At 36.4% G+C, this 17,224-nt stretch overlaps 2 protein-coding genes across 4 annotated transcripts; both read right to left on the bottom strand.

Annotated features, from left to right (window-relative positions):
• Positions 1-4,263: 4,263 nt before the first annotated feature.
• On the bottom strand, positions 4,264-13,093 carry LOC121792942 (protein transport protein Sec24-like At3g07100). 2 transcript variants are annotated; one of them, XM_042191082.1, is made up of 14 exons: positions 12,934-13,093; positions 10,444-11,604; positions 10,214-10,352; positions 9,218-9,408; positions 8,236-8,343; positions 7,954-8,157; positions 7,520-7,751; positions 7,226-7,375; positions 6,880-7,036; positions 6,490-6,617; positions 5,957-6,279; positions 5,705-5,878; positions 4,768-5,008; positions 4,264-4,677 (listed from the first exon to the last, which is right to left on the bottom strand). In XM_042191082.1, the coding sequence occupies exons 2-13, from the start codon at positions 11,563-11,565 to the stop codon at positions 4,775-4,777; spliced, it is 3,162 nt and encodes a 1,053-aa protein (XP_042047016.1). In that variant the 5' UTR covers positions 11,566-11,604; positions 12,934-13,093; the 3' UTR covers positions 4,264-4,677; positions 4,768-4,774. The 2 variants fall into 2 exon arrangements, with proteins under 2 accessions (XP_042047016.1, XP_042047015.1); XM_042191081.1 differs by having other exon boundaries at positions 5,705-6,279.
• Positions 13,094-14,055: 962 nt separating this feature from the next.
• On the bottom strand, positions 14,056-17,026 carry LOC121767087. 2 transcript variants are annotated; one of them, XM_042163286.1, is made up of 2 exons: positions 16,297-17,026; positions 14,056-14,538 (listed from the first exon to the last, which is right to left on the bottom strand). In XM_042163286.1, the coding sequence occupies exon 1, from the start codon at positions 16,990-16,992 to the stop codon at positions 16,357-16,359; it is 636 nt and encodes a 211-aa protein (XP_042019220.1). In that variant the 5' UTR covers positions 16,993-17,026; the 3' UTR covers positions 14,056-14,538; positions 16,297-16,356. The 2 variants fall into 2 exon arrangements, with proteins under 2 accessions (XP_042019220.1, XP_042019222.1); XM_042163288.1 differs by having other exon boundaries at positions 14,056-14,503.
• Positions 17,027-17,224: the final 198 nt, after the last annotated feature.

Below are 17,224 nucleotides of genomic sequence, written 5' to 3'. Positions count from 1 at the left end.
ATATGTCGGGGTTGAGGATTCTTCTTCCTGGAAGACACGGCACTACTGCGGTAGTGACTTTCATGTCTGGATGAGGAAGGAGAATCCTCCGTTTTCGTCTTCGGCTCTTGGCTCTTTTGCAGGAAGGCTAAGAACTCATCCTGCTTCTCAGCCAAGAACAGCTTGACAGCCTCATTCAGATCAGGCTGCTGGGAAGACTCAGTGGGACGATTTTTGGAGCGGCCTGTTCCTTCGCCATGAGAACTGGTGGTGGATTTATCCCTAGGCTGTTTTCCAGACCTATGGGATGGATTGGCTTCCTCCGGGTTCTCACGGGCAGGAATGCGGGTATTCTGCGATCTGGTATGCATTTTTTGGGTGGAAAAAATGGATCAAAAATTCGCTTTATCACAAATTTTGTTCTTCGTTTCCCACAGACGGCGCCAGTGATGATTCCGCGAATTTTTGATGATGATAAATGCTCGTAAAAATAAATCACGACACAGAGAATTTAACGTGGTTCGATTTACTGAGGTAAATCTACGTCCACGGGGAGAAATGGGGGCAGGTTTGTATTGCTTGATCTGCCAAATACAGCTTACAACACAGACTTGCTATATGATTGTTTCTCTAGAGAGATTCTAACCTCTTCTATCAGATCTAAGTTCTATTTATATAATGAACTCAGATCATGGCTTGCGTCACCACCCTAAGTCGTGGATGTCGTGTAGGTTATGGCCTAAGATCGTGGGTGAAGCGTAGGTCATGGCCTACGATCGTGGCCTGAACTGACATCACGTGGTAGTGGGTGTGTTGGACATCCGGTATGGGTCCACTAACTCCTTGTTCGGTCGAATACCGAGACCGAACTGCTTTGGTTGCCGATCTGAGAGTAGAGCTTGATGCCGACCTGAGAGCAGAGCTTGATTGGTTGGCTTTTACCGAGCTGTAGGCTGAGGCCGAACTCTTTGGTAATGCCGAACTGAACTCTTGGGCTTTGGGCTGGCCGAGCTGTCACTGCTATTGGGCTTGTTTAGTACGTACCCCATCAATATGGAAGTCTATCTTTATAAGTAAAAAAACATTGTAAAAGAAAAGAAAATCTATGATTATTGAAAAAATAATATTACTCATCTTTGCAAAGAATCATACTATGCATTTCATTCCTATCATGTATCAAGTGGTATTTATTAGATTTGCAGATGGTGACTACTTTCTTGAATGCTTGAATTCCTCTTTCTCCAATTTAGTATTTTTAGGTAGTCCTATTTTCTGATTTTTGTTTAATTGAAGTCTCTTCATTCACTGTCAAAACGTGTGAGAATCAAACTTAGCTGGCAATGTCAATAAAATAAATGAGGCATGTAGCAGAACACCAAGACAAGAAGAAACTAAAAAAAAGAATTATTTTGTAAATAAAAAGCATTTATTCTTTCTGCTTCATCTTCATCAGTCTTCCTCTTTTCAATTCCATTTCATGTGTAGGTTTGTTAGGCATTGGACCACTCTATACTATGCTGGTATTATATAGGGTTACTATTTGCTACACTACTACTACTACTACTATCTATTCTTTTTTTTAAATAGGAATAGTCCAACAATTATTCAGGATAAAAAGAACTTCTCCTCCTTAATAAACACAAAACAAATCAGAATAAAACACACATTGTAGAATCAAAACTGTATCATATTTGAACAGGAGTATAATTCCAATATTTCATGCTTGAAAGTTGAATCTCTAGTTAAGCATATTTTAATTTTTTTTATTGAACTAAGAAGTGGTGACAAATCAGTCTAGGCATAGGGCCATCTGTGCACAAGACTGCAGCTATAAATATATGGTAGTAGTAGTAACATTTTAATTAAGACTATAGCTGAAGTATTTTGTCATGTAGTACTCTTTTTTTTTTTGAGCTTGGTTGTGTCACGTTCATGTAGTACTCTTTACATCATGACATTCTATTGATTTTACAACAGTTGCTATACAAGTGTCTTTGACCATTTATCTCTCTCTTATCATGTCATGTTAGAAGCCTCTCAAATTTCTTCTCTCTGTTTTTTTTTTCTTGTTTTTATTTTCTTCCTGTTTATAAACAATGATCTATACTAGCTAGCCCCTTTATGCTTTATTTTCAAATATTCTCCATTTTCATAGTACTAGAATATAGTTTTGTAAAACACTTTTTGATGTGCAACACTTGTAGATGTGTAAAACATTTTTGTAGAATATAATATTATTTGTATAACATCTTGATGAATAAATACATCTTGATGAATAAATACAACTGTATCATGTTATGCCAATAGTATGAAATACTATATAGTAGTGCTCAAGCCTGACATGCATCTTGATTTCAACTTTTAACCATGAAACAAGAAAAATACTCACTAGTCAGATTTATCACTCCATGAAAAAGAAATACTACACATACATTATGTGTCAAAAATGAATTGATTAGAGTTTATCCTGCCCTGCTCTTTAACAGACCTGAAGTGTCATAGAGTTGACCAAAACTCTACCTTTGCATTCTATTTTTATTATTCTGATGATTACACAACAGAAGCCCTCTCTCTCAAGACATATATATAGGCATATAGGTAGTTAGCTGTAAATATTTCCTTTTCATTATTATTATATAGATTCCCACATGACAAGACCTTAAATTTACTGTTGAAGAAATGTGAGTTTGTCTTCTTCATCATTTCTCCCTATAAATACCCTTACCTCTCTCAATATTAAACACATTCTTCTTCTGTCATCCTCTTATAATTAGCTAATTTCTTCTTGATTTGAACTTGGAGATCTAGGAGAGGAACAAGTGAAGCTGCCAGCATGATCTATGTTGGGATGGTTTGATAATTTCTTCTAGCAAGAAGAAATTGTTCTTGTCCCAAACTAGGTCATGCTCTGACAGCATCACTCCTTCCTCTCCAGAGACACACACACACACACACACATATATATATATATATATATAGACAGAGATATTTCCTTTTATTTTGTTTCTGTACATCAACAAACATTACTATATTCTTTTTACTACTTTTAGAATATTATTATTGTTGGATCTCTGTCTCATGTTAGATTCTTGTTTTTTTTCTTCTTTTCATCATCAATTATTAATTTGGATGATATGTCGACCCATTTTTATATGATAAATATTGCATTCCTCTTATTCAGGTGGAAGGCTTTGAATTCTTGAGGCTGCTGAGAGAGAAAAAGAATCACTAATTTAATTTAAATACATTTAGGTAGCTAGGACAAATAATACCAGTGCAACATTTTGATGACATTTCGTTGCAAAAAAATCAACCCTAAAAAACTTCCAAATCAATTTCAAGTGAAGTGTGAGAATATGTGAACATAATATAAAACCATGATTAAGTCATTAAACACAAATTCTTGACAACTTACAAGTTACTACAACTACAGATTATACCTCCAAATTTTTAGTTCATTATTAAAAAGATGAACTAAAAATGATGGAGTATTGTATTTTTGAAATCCAAAATTTATAAAATAAACCAAAAACGAACTAAAAGATACCTTAAAACGATGGTTCAGCATTCTGCAATAACAGTAACACACTTAACTTCATTCAGAAATGGTGGGTTACTTGCATTGTCATATATGCCCCTCATCAATATATCTATGAGAGAGAGGAGAGAGGGGCATATATGAGAACGCAAGCAACTCTCCATTTTTGGAAGCTTTGGATACTAAGAGACTGCCGTCGTAAAAAGCAAACACTTGATATATTGCAGAGAGATAGAAAATAGGTTTATTATAACGTTATTACATAGATAGCTACATAAAGTCAATGCAGGTGTGAAACAAGAAATTTTCTACCAAGGTTCGTTCACACTAATTTCAGTAAAGAAAGTCGTCGGAAATTTCAGGCAGCCGCCACTTAATTTTCCCAATAATATTGTATACTCATCTGTTTCACTACACACTTTAAGAATGTTAAAGTGTGTTTTAAGAAAAATGATTATATTCTACTTGTAGAGTTTTTTTGAATGCGATATTAGACACAGTTGAATACAATTATGTGGCAGAATTTTAAAGCTATTAGACAAATCAAAATTTAGAGATGAATTCTACTTGGGGTGTGAATGTATTTATTGTATAGAGATTTGAGAATGACACATCAAGAATATTTATCACTCTTTGTGGTCCATGTAAATATATGCAGATGATAATATAGAGAGAATTTCGTTGGTATAGAATTGATTAGTCAGCAAAATGAAAATTGTCTCAACTCTAGTACTACACATACAACATTAAAGAAAAGGCAAAAGATTGCATAATCCCAAATACAACCAAAAATCTTAAAAGAATACTGTTGAATACATATATTTATAATCTAAATACACATCCCTAAATCCGGTATTGCAAAAATAAATTGGCATAAAATTACACCATAAAAGTAAAAATCTATAAACCCAAAAAACCAGTTCCAACCAAACAGAGGATGAATATAGAATAACTAATGGATTATCTCTTGCATTTTCCACAACTATAAACACCACGAGCAAAGGCCGATCCACTAGCCAGCTGCCTACTTCTGAATATTTCATCTGAAAATCTAAATCTCCTCTTCTTTTTATTCGCCGTCATGAATTTGACCGTCTGGAATCTGAGGGGCGAGCTGCTGTCTGCTTCGAAACTCTCACATGCCCGTAATATCAAATTTCCTGGACAGTCACGACATCAGAGAGAGCAAGAGAGAGAGTATTTCTCTTAGCCATTGTGGGTATTTTGGAGTTTCATTATAAGATCATTACCCGATTATTATGCATTTTGTTGGACTTGCCGAAAAAGCAGCACCATCCAGTCAGCATAACCATTGGCACCACCAATCTGGTCCTCGACAAGACTTGTAAGTAGGAAGAAACCTTCTCTAGGTTGATCACCCTGCCTCACAAGATGGCATAGCTGAAAATATGACGGATCGCTCTTCCTACTTTGATTAAGAATCTCCATGATTTTTCTAGACATGGGGTTGTCTCTTTGGGAGAGGCTAACCTGGATCCACAGATTAAGAGGAAAACATCTTATGACAGGATACAAAGGCAAAACAAGAGTTACCTCAAAGAAAATACCGAAAGACTAGTATGGTTTAACATAGAAAAAATACAAAGACAAAACAAGAGTTATTTCAAAGTAAATACAGAAAGACTAGTAAAGTATGATTTAACATACAAAAAGATTATAACCAGCTACAGAGATATGAAACAATAAACTAACATCTGAATTGATGCATTGTCAATGTAGTCAAAGAAAATTGCATTATTAAAACGTAAAACAATTGTGAGTGATGGTCAAACCATCAGCAAGAAATACTTCAGGTATATTGTCGCACCCAATAAAAATTTAAAGAAATATTACATATCTGCTGTTAAGGTAAATATAACATACAAGTAAATTTAGTCCTTCGGCGTAAAACTAAAATAAACTAATAAAAATTAAACCAATTTTAAACTAAATTATACTATATGCCCCCAGAGTTTGAAAAGTGTACTGATGGGAAAACTAAACACAAAGACAATGCATAGTGTGTGCATGCTTATATGATACGTACATTATTTATTCATGTTTAATCATTTTTATTTAAAAGACAAACTGACTGTAAGGAACATGATTATCTTATTACTTAGCGTATAAAGTAGTTGCAGAATGAAAGTTATGAGAAGTTATATAAAATGGTCAAATGAAGTTCACCTTTGAGAAGTCCGTGGCAAAATCTTCCCCGACCAAATTCTTAGTTATGTCAGGTGAAAGTGCTTTACCAAACCATACGACAAATTGGAAACCATCATCAAAGATATAGAGACCTCTGGTGTCTAAGCTCTCTACGGTTAGTGGAAGCCTCTTTCTGGTGTCAAATTCTTCAGTCTGAGGAGACATAGGGAATAGGTAAGATGCACACCAAATCATACTCCAACAAAAGAAACAAGAATGCAATAAACTTACTTTTACAAGACACTCATCCACACGAACTAGGTTAGGATACAGAAGTTTCAGCAAACTTTTTACAGGTAAAGCCATCATGGTGTATGCAGCTGCACTGCGCTCATCAAGCTGCACATCGGAATACCCACCACGGAGGGGTAGTGATTTACACAATGCTAGTCCATACAACGGTAAGAATTTTAGTGACTCAGGGTAGATCATCCTTCCTGACAAGCGATGTTGAACAGCATAAAGATTCCGGTATTCCCTTAGAGCTTTGACAATACGATGTTGAACACCATTCCGAGCTTCTTCTAGCTTGGATGACAAAGTCTTTTCAATTGCTGCAGATTAATCATGTTAAAATGGGACCAATGTTGGAAGGGCATTATAAAAGAACATAATTATACAATTATATCTTCTCTACTTTGTTTCCTTCCGATTGAGGGGAAAGAGGTTGAGAGTGGGGCAGGCTCGCGAATTTATCGATATCAGATTCGTAAAAGAACAAAAATTTTGTTGTCAATTTTATATGATAAAAAAATCATCCTTACCTAGCCTGGAGAACAGAGAAATAATTGCTCCAGTGTCAGCTAGGCGGTACATCTCTCCTAGATCTGCAACAACTGGAGCAGCTGCAGTGTGTACTCTGATACGCCGCTCGCCAGAAGATGATGTATATCTTATAAATGGTTAAGGCTTTTAGTTTTCTAACATCTCCAGTTGATTGTCATGAGGATGGCCCTAAAGATTCCTATAACCTAGATGGCTGATTAATGACATGAAAAAACAAAAGACGTGATAATAGAATGTCAGTAGTTCTCCCAAAAGAAGAGGAATTTGCCTTTCATGTTATTAGAACAAAGAATCTGAAAGTTATATGTACTAACTCGCAAGATATGATCAAATAGATAGTTACACAAAAAATGGTTAGATAAGGATACAATAGTGCAACTTGAAAGTACACAGTCTGAGTAGTCAACAGTGTCTCTTCAAGAGACAATTGTGCTGCATAAGCCTTATCACAGTCAACAGCAGGGAGTGCGAGTAAGTCTGTGGATCTTAGCATAAAATTTCCATGATAAGATGTAAACCGTACTCCTACAGACAGAGAACAAAAAAACACAAGCTTCCAGCATCAGAAGCGCATCCAACAATACTTAAATTATCTGCAGGTGAGTGTGAGTGTGTGTGTACGTGAGAGAGAGAGAGAGAGAGAGAGAGAGAGAGAGAGAGACAGAGACTTCCTAACAACTAAGTTTCATCAACCTGTGACTTAAAAGTATCTACCTTTTCCACATCTTATCCTCATGACCGCTTCCCACGCAGTTTCTCTGGTAAGATCTCTGGTTAGCTCATGTTTCAACTTTTCTTTATGGATACTAGCCTGGAAATTTGGATAATAATACACCTGACCGCCAGTATACTTTGCCAGTGTTCCTAGGAAGCATCAACGATGGCAGAATTAAAGTGAAATATAATTATCATTTAACAAGTCAAGGCATCAGTTATGTCAAGGCCTACAAGTCAAAAACCATTGAAGGTTCCAACTAAAACAAAAGGTTGAAGGACAGTATAACATACCTAAAGTTGCTATATCCGTGTACTTATCACTGAATGCATATACATTTACAGCTATCTGATACTTAGTAAAATCAGCAGCCATCTGTTTATAAAATGGATCTTCAGGTAATCGTAAAGTATGCTCTTTATCAGTGCCATAAACTCGAATATCATCCCCACGCAGCTTCAGGAGGCCAGCACCAAGAGATGGTAGACTATTCTGGAAGATTAACAATTTACCACCAAGTTGGCTCTGACAATTGAAAGAAAAGCTTGTTAGTCTAAGCTAAAGGAGAACAGTTTCCGTTAGTACAACCCTTATCAGAAAACTTAAGATTAGCAACATGAATGGCAAATAAGAGAAAGCATTAGCCTTAATATTATTTCAAAATCAAGTTCATACTCATAGTTACTAATCAATGTTTAAATGGTGCAAGTCACAGAGGGAGACACACCATAACCAAGAATGCAGCTTTGAGAGCTGGACCAAATGCGGATTCAACATTCATGTTCTCCTGGAACATGGAGGGCAAGCTATCAAGGAATGCCTCCACCACACTCCTAGATTCTGACAAGTTGACTAGAAGATCATCTGGTAATGGAACAAATATATCATCCAAATCCGAGACAACCATCATCTGAGGCTGAGCCAATGATGACTGATGCAAGAGAAAGCCACCAACATTATGTTAAGTAAGATAAAACTTCATAAATAACTTTTATGTGTAACAATTTACCTTCATGTTATAGAAATGTATGGTGCTATCATAAGTTATAAAGCCAATCTGTGTTCGTGTTGAACCAGGTAAGCTGTCCAGGCAAGACTTAATAGTCTGTGACATAACCTGAAATTTATTATTAGCATTAATTTAGTTAATAGAAGAACTGACAAATAATTGGGATATAGTAGTAGTCAATGCCTTATTGTTCCTGGAAGAAAGTAAATATTTCTTCAACCAGTTTGCACGAGAAAACATAAGATGACAGGATGACTCGGAAATTACATGATATGGAAATAATATAGGTATTAAAACCGAATAAGTACTCTAAAAAGGAAAACAGAATAAGCTTCCAAATAAATTGTGTCATATCACCCATTAAACTGTTTAGCTCATAGCACCCATTAAAGAACCACCCTATTAACTACACAATAGGATAATTGAACCCCTACAATATTATTATGAGAGAATTCAGACATTAGTATTGGAACAGTATATTCAATAGATAACTCGCACATGCAGAGTAGCTGAATCTCAAACCAGAAATTTACGTTGAGAATACAGTCAGATCCAGGTCTACTTACTACTACCAAATGCATTAATTATGGATAAAAGACAAACATGGCATAGAATCTGTCTTGAGTTCCAATGCAGGATTACAGGAAATTGATACTCCCTCCGTCCGTGAAATGTTGTCCACTTTGCTTTTTTCCATTTTTGGTAAATGGATCCCACTTTCCACTAAATCATTACACTCACATTCTATTATAAAACTAATATATAAATGTGGGGTCTACATTCACTAACTTTTTCCACCCACTTTTTTTCACATTTCTTAAAACACGTGCCGAGTCAAACATGGACAACATTTTGCGGATGGAGGGAGTATTACGTCTTACATAAAAGTAACATATTAGTAGTCCTGTTAACTATACAGTGAGTTGTACTTCAATTACAAACAACATTTTAGTGGATTACAGATCAGTATAAAAAAAGTTACCTCAAGCATTCCGCTTTTAACAGCAGATATTGATACATCGATGAGGAAAAAATAGAGTGGTGGCATTGGAGGGCGGACCATGTACTCAGCTGGAGCGATAAACTCAACACTACCCTTTATAAGTTCAGGCCTTTGATCTAAATCAACTCTTCTGCCACTAGCATCCACATGGGCAAAATAATCACTTGGAACTGCATAAGAAGCTACTGGTAAACAGTGCAGAACCTTTTGAAATGATAAAAATTAAAAGAACCCAAATAAATTCCCCTGAGTTGCTTCTAAGTTTTTCAGACTTTTTAGTAATCCTAGATTAACAAGGCAGATATGGCATTAAATCAACAATTGATTCCTCCAGATTGACTGTTAAATCATGTCATAGTTACAATCATGTCATAGTTGTAAACCCACTTCAAATAGATTAAGTAAAAATAGAAACTGTTTGAATTTGTTAATTTTAAGTTTACATCCCATCATCGAGGAAAAAATGAACCTTTGAAAAGCATCAAGAGAAAGGTTTACCAAATCATTGTCTATTTAGCAAGGTGTTCTTATACAAAAGGGATAGTTTTAAGAACCTAGTAACAGAAAACTAATAGTCAGTGAATACAATAGCAAAACACTAGCAACTAGCTATAGCAGAAATCTTCTCAATTTTCGTGATTAAAAGAAAACATAAAAATTAGATACGGATATACATATATGTTTGTGTTAAAATGACAACACCTCTTAAAGTGACACCATACCACCATTTCTAGCCAATCATTTGTACACGTGGACGAATAATCAGCTGCCATGTGGCAATCATAAAAAACGCTCAAGGGTAAATTTTCTCCGTCTGCAATATCCAATACGCTAGACTGCAATTTTTCCCCGTCTGCATTATCCAATACGCTAGACTGCAATCTATAGATTGCAGTGTAGCGTTTATACTATTGCAAGCTACATATATAATTATACATACAATTTAAGACTAAGTAAAGTTTGGGAACGATTTACCATCATTTAGCAATGAGCATATATTGCATCTCCACTTTCTTCCATTGTCAGTGAACGCGACATATGGGTTCACATAAGTACGGCACCTTCTACATCTAATGATTCCTGTTGTGGCAAAATTAACAATTGGAACTTCCTCCTGGAAGTAAATTAAAGTTACAATTAAAACAAATAGATTGTAGAGGGCGTATCTACATATGTGTGAAATCATCTTCTTAACCAAGACTAACCCCGGGAGGAGTTTCTGCTAGAGGGCAAACAACAGCCCCAATAGACAAATGCCATCGTGATGCCAATGATTGAGAATTTGGTATGCCACTTGTTGTCAGTCGCAAGAATCTAGAATCACAATTCATTGGGTACATATCAGCATAAGACTTAGGTTCCACATCACCGTCTAATGGCCTTGGTAAGGCTGTGATATCAAGTCCTGCATCATAAGATCCTGGTACTGATCCAAGAGAGAGTGAACTAAAATCTTCAGCCAAACTCTGTTGAGCAGGTGCAATGCCATGTTGCTGGAACTGGTTCCCTGAATAGAGGCCAGATGAAGTTGAAACAGGTGGAACAGGAGCATAACCTCTTTGTTGAGCTAGAAGAGATGTTGGAGGTGCTTGTGGAGCATAGCCCCGTTGTAAAGGAAAGGATGACTGCATAGGTGGACCATAACCTCCTTGTTGCATTTGAAAGGAGGCAGGCAGCATAGGTGGAGCTTGGGAATCAGAATTTGGTTGCATGTTGGGATACCCTGGATAGGTACCCCTGCCAGCTGGATAAGATGTCCCAGTTGGTGGAGAAGAAGGCTGGGAACTTGGCCTGGGAATGGGAGTTGAGAAGCGTTGATCTGCAGGAGGCGGGATATTTGGGTTAGGTTGTCCAGTTTTTATGATTTGAGGTGGAGATCCCATGGATACCAAAGGTGGCTGGGGATGTGAAAAAGGAGACGCATGACCTGGAGGAGGTCTGGTTGGTGGAGCTATAACAGGCTGACCTGTAAGAGAGATGTGAGGAGGTGGTACTTGACCAGCTGACGACACTGGGGGGTTTGGGAATCTCTGAAATCCTGAGGTAGGTGGGCCATAAGATGGTGGAGGAGGTGGGCCGACCACTTCACCAGATCTAATTGATGGAGGGGGTCTAAAGGCAGGGACCTCCGTTCCAACCAAAGGTCCCCCAGCAAAGGGAGGTGCTTGAAAGTTCGAGGCTGCAGGAGGCCCAGGCCTAAAGGCGGGTGCTTCTGATCCAACAGCAGGACCAGACGATGAGAAAGGTGTTGAAGATTGCTGAGAAGCAAAGGGAGTTGCAGCTGGTCTTAATGGATAGTTTGGACGATTAGGATTTTCGGGCCCCATAAAGATTTAGCTTTGAACACTAAGAAAATGGCTGAATTTCTGCAAACAAGGAGGCACAAGTCACAAAATGCGTAAGAAATAGAATATAATATATGTGTACATATATATATATATATATATATATATATATATATATATATATATATATTGAATGATGAGAGAAGCTGGAATAGCAGATTCGGTTTTTCTATGATTCCCTTGAAAATAAAGTCACATAAAAAGACCTATAAAGTTGGATAAGAACAAAATGATTTGTTACGTGAGTTAAAAGGGAAATACAAGGGGTCCTATATGGGCAAGAGGTTATACTGCAGCATGATGCTCCAATCATTAACAATGTCAGAAACATGCAAGGTTTACAATTCTATGCATTGAGACTGGAAAAGCAACCTTAAGACCTAAGGCCATTCTAAACCACCTAGATGGATTTCTTAGAATATTCGAATCAAGACCTATTGCCTGAACATAAAAACCAAAAGTAAGTGCATATTTACTTTTATCAAATAGATGCAAAAATTCAACATTGTCCAAAGAAACTGAGATATTTAAGACAGGCATCCATTGTATTGATCAATTTTCGAGAGATAGATCTCTGTTTTTCAGTAATTGTACATAGACTCGCTAGCTGTCTGGGCCACTCTCACCAAACTCATAACTAGAACTATATAAGTAAGACTTTCTAGCCTGTCCGGCATGCCCATTCTGCAACTTGGAAGGTGAGGAACGAATGTGCTCTCTTTTCCACAAAATTACAGGCAAAAACGACTAAGTCATGTTGCAGTTATGGCAAATTTTAGCTTAAAACAATTATCAAAAACATGCCAAATGTAGATTTTTGATGCTATCAAGTACAAATTGATTGTGTGGCGATGCAAGTGAATTCAATGGAACACTATTCGAAACAAAAGAATCTCGTGAGCTAAAAGAAGTGCATCAACAAGAACAATGTACATCTGTATTTTCCTAGGACAACCTCTCACTAGTAACCTAACAACTAAAACACAATTATACACGACCCAATTCTGTAAAAGCTGCATCCTTTTCTCTCCGCAAATCTAAATTCGTCAAACCCTCCGTAGCCTAAACTAAATTAGTTCACAGACAGACAGCAGATGATAACTGAAATTCTAAAATCCAAAATTTAGTGTTGACTGCGCGAACTCGCACATGCACTCGATCTTAGTTTGCAAAAAATGACATAAACAATCAAGATCCGCCTATCGGAAAGGTAGAATCACAGTGATTCAGCATAAATCAATCTCGCGAGTGAACACATAAAACCCAAACTTGAATCAACGGAAAAGGAAGATTCGCTACTCCAATAATCCAACAACAAAATTTTAATCAGGAAATCCTGATTCCGTATACCTGATCGGAGATCTCGCCGGCGGAGAGCGCGGTGGAGGAATCGAGAGCCGGCGATCAGAGAGAGAGATGAGAGATGAAAACACAGCGAAAGGAGAGTCCGATAGCTTTCGCTCTATTAAGTGAAAACGCAGTCAAAAAAATAAAAATATAGTTCTACTAATATAAAAAAAGTCGTGTGCAGTTTTATTGTTATGAGATTGATTCCATTCTTATTTCAAATTGGAGAGATGGAGTATTAAAGTTGCAACGATTCTATTTATATATAATAATTTTCAAATTCGTTTATAAATTACTGCATTTTTAATTTATTTTAAAATAACATTGGGGCATTAGTATTGAAACAACGTACTAAATTAAGTAATTTCAGTTCTTGCATTGGGATTATGCTATTAAGAAAGAATGAAATAGAAGGGGGAAATTAGTACTAGAAACGATAGAAAACGAAGTACTTCATCCATCCCTGAAAATTTATCACTTATTTTTATTTTTATCCATATCCCTAAAAATTTATCAATTCTCACTTTTACAGTTTTTAAGTAGTGGACATCTCATTCCGCTAACTCGTTCTCACTCATATTTTATTATAAAACTAATAGTTTGGTGATTATTTATTCTATGCTAAGAAATTCCGCTTGTGACAATTTATAAATTAGGAGCAAAATAAGGACTAAATGATAATTAAGTAATTTTTTTTCATATAAGATTCATATGGTGCGAAATGTGTAACAAATAAAAGAGTGGAATAAAACTTGTATACTATAGTTAGAAAATTCATTAATGACATTTTTTTTATTATAAACAAAATAAGAAATAAATGAGGGGTTGCTAAAAATTTGTAATCAAATCAGACTTGCATGACATTTTGATTTTTGAATTCCTTAGGTGGGATGTTTTAAAAAAATACTATTAGGAAAGAAAATAGAGTACACTATTATTAATTCAAAACATCACTACTAGTATTTGGCCAATATAAACTGATTAAACTGTTTATTTTAATTAAATAGTAAAAACTGATTATTTATCCCTTAGTATTAAATTCAAGAAACTATTTATTCCAAATCACTTTGATATTGAAATTATAAACAATATGAAAAAAATAAAGAAAATTGAAAACGCAAGAAATGCAACACAAATCCCCCATTGCCACAAACTCAAATTAATTGTATCAGCAAATTTCCTGAGAATTCAACCATCACAAACTAGTCACATCGATGATCCCAAAAACAATATGACTCCCTTTAAAGTTTAAACACATTCTTCTTATCCAAATTCCTAGAGTTCAACTCATTGAAAACCTGGCTAAGCACAAAAGTGGAGTATTGTAGATGGGAGTGTTCTTCACCTGCTCGTTCACCTCGAAAATCTGCCTCCCTTTGAACTCCAAGATCATGAGAATGGCTCTGGTAGGGCAGCTGAGGCAACAAGTTCCTCACAACATTGGTTTCAAGGAGACAAGGACAGTGTGAGGAGAGCTTCTCAGCTTGGCAACGTGTTTCGCCATGGACAGCGACGCATATATGACAATGCAAGCAGCCCTAGATTTCCTTTGAGATTTTGGGATGTGGGAAGGCTGATAGCCAGCAGCAAATCAAGATTTATCAGAAGCTGGATGGAGAAGGAAAGAAGCAAGCAACTCAATAGTAGTATAAGGAGATAATATTAGAGAACTAAGTTATTTTCAAGAATAAATAAACAAATTGCAGCGGTAATTTGAGCAAGACATAGCTGAAGAAGTTTTTTAACAATTTCCATATTTACATTACTCTGATTTACAAGACATTTACTACTGGAAATTATGTTAATATGTTATCTACAACATTTCAGAGAGCCTAATTACAAGTTAGTGATATCAAAAGCAAGAATCTTGAAGAAGATATAGACCCTCTCTACGAGAGCTCTAAATCACAGGATATTCCTGTTCTCTCTATAGCAATAATCATCTTTGTAGATCAGGAAGAATTCCAAAAGAAACAGAAGTTTATATGTGGAGAAACTTTGAAGTGAACCATCAAACTTAGTAACTATCAAGTAGCTACAACTGTATCCTAAGTAAAGTAGCTGCAAGTTTCAGTTAGAAAACAAGTATCAACACTGTTGAAATTGTAATAAGCTGTTAAAAAAAGGGAAATTGGTCTCTAAAATCATAAACTTTGCCTAAAATTTGGTATTTCCCATGAACTTTGAAATTGGTCTATAATATCGCAAACTTTGCATTTTGTTTGGTATTTTCCACGGCATGTCTATTACTATATTTGACTAACTTACGAGGCTTTTTTATCATACTTGACAGTTGACACAATTAAATCAACGTGGTTTTCAACGTGACTTTTTATCCTACATGTTATGAACTTTAAAATCGGTTTAAAATATCATAAAAACTATCAGGTTGCCTACGTGAAATAAGATTTTGATGAAAACATCTTACTTGAGTGAGTTTGAGAAATATCAAACAAAATGCAAAGTTTGTGATATTATAGACCAATTTCAAAGTTCAGGGAAAATACCAAATTTTAGGCAAAGTTCATGGTTTTAGAGACCAATATCCCTTAAAAAAAGGGTGATAATAGCGGATCATGTCAGCCCATAATGTAGACTACTACAGACATCCTAATAATCATAACAATCAATAGGTAGCAATGAACTCTCCCCTCTTCTTCGAGCATAGTAAATGTGGTGGGTTTTATGAATACACTATGCATGTAAAGATGCAACCTACAACAATAAAGGTTCCTTTAAGCTCACTATGGGCAGCAGTTTATATGAATGCATATGCATGTTCGTGTATCAACAAAAATGGAAAGTTAAGAAGTGTGCATATACACTATTTGTGGGGCGGATGGAGTATAATTTAGCCTCATTTTGTGCACTTATTTACAAAAAATCCAAACATGATCCACCATTATCTATGTTAAGTCGTTAACTAACATAAAAACAACAAAATGGAATTCTTTGCTTTCTCCACTCACAAAACACACTACCAAACTTCGACTAAAATTCGTGCCACGGTTGATTGTGCACTATTTTGTGGGACGAAGTGAGTAATAAGCATTCCTAAGCTTGTAGTATGAATCTATATCTAGTTCCATTTCCATATGACCTTTCGTAATGTGAATCATAACTCATAATAAGACAGGTGAAAATGAAGGGTTTTGATATTTCCACATAACCAATAAACAACCATTCAAAGTGTATAAGAACATGATTTTTTTTAAGTAGTCTATCCAACTACAACTCATGGTTTCCATGAACTTACAAATTTCTTACTTCTTGATGATTCAATGTATATAATCCAAATTTTTAATGAGTAGAAAGTAGTTTACAAATCAACACATAACAACAAATGGTAGGGCTCAAGAGTACTACCTGAAAATATCCTCTTCAGCAGAATCTCAACTCCATTTTGTTGAAGAAAGGATGAAATCCTCACACTAAATTCTTTCCCATATACTCATCTATATCCACACAACTGGAATCCAACAAATCCCCCCCTCTAATATTAGTAACCTCGCATTTCTGCCCAAATTCACCCCAAAATCCAATCCCATAACTCTTTTCCTCCGCAAAACAAACCGTCGAAATCAACCTAGAAACACCCTTCCACTCCACCACGCTCGAATCAAATCCGGCCGCCACAATCCTCGCACTCCTAAACGCCGGCTCACACTTCTGCTTCGCGAAACCGCCGCATCTCTCCTTGGCAGCTGCGAAACACGCCTCCATCTCAACCTCCTCACACTTCTCCCTCTCCTTGAAATCCTGTTTTGAGTATACGCCTAGAATCACCTTCCACCAAGGGGGCTTGCATTTGCTGGAAGCGGAGATGGAGCACCCGATCCTAGCCCCGGATTCGCATTGCGCGGTGATTTGGGCGCGGCAGCTCCGGTACGCCGCGGCCCAGGCGCGGGCGGATTTGAAGGCGAGGAGGTATGGACCGGAGGAGGGATCGTCGAGCGGACCGGCTTTGATTGGGCCGCGCAGGAGAGGGAGAGGGCGGGGGAAGGGGATTAGGGTTGCGGCTGCGGAGTAGTCGTCGGGATTGGGGAGCTCGCCGCCGTCCATTTGCTGCGGGGTTAGGATATTGCTAGGATTTTGGATAATTTCCAGAAGAAAAAAAATCAATACTATATTTAAACAATAATAATGCATTTAATCTCTTTTTCGATTAATTGTTTTATTTACTTTATTTATCCATCTATTTTATTCTATTTTCTTTTCTTACTGAATACAAATTTTTTTTAACTTTTGTGTTATAAGAAATTCAATTTTAATGGAATTAATTTGAAGCTTTTGT

Source organism: Salvia splendens, chromosome 2, assembly GCF_004379255.2.
Source record: "Salvia splendens isolate huo1 chromosome 2, SspV2, whole genome shotgun sequence".
NCBI classification, from domain to species: Eukaryota; Viridiplantae; Streptophyta; class Magnoliopsida; order Lamiales; family Lamiaceae; genus Salvia; species Salvia splendens.
Note: the sequence above shows the minus strand (reverse complement) of the source record. Positions and strands in the feature narration are given on the sequence as shown.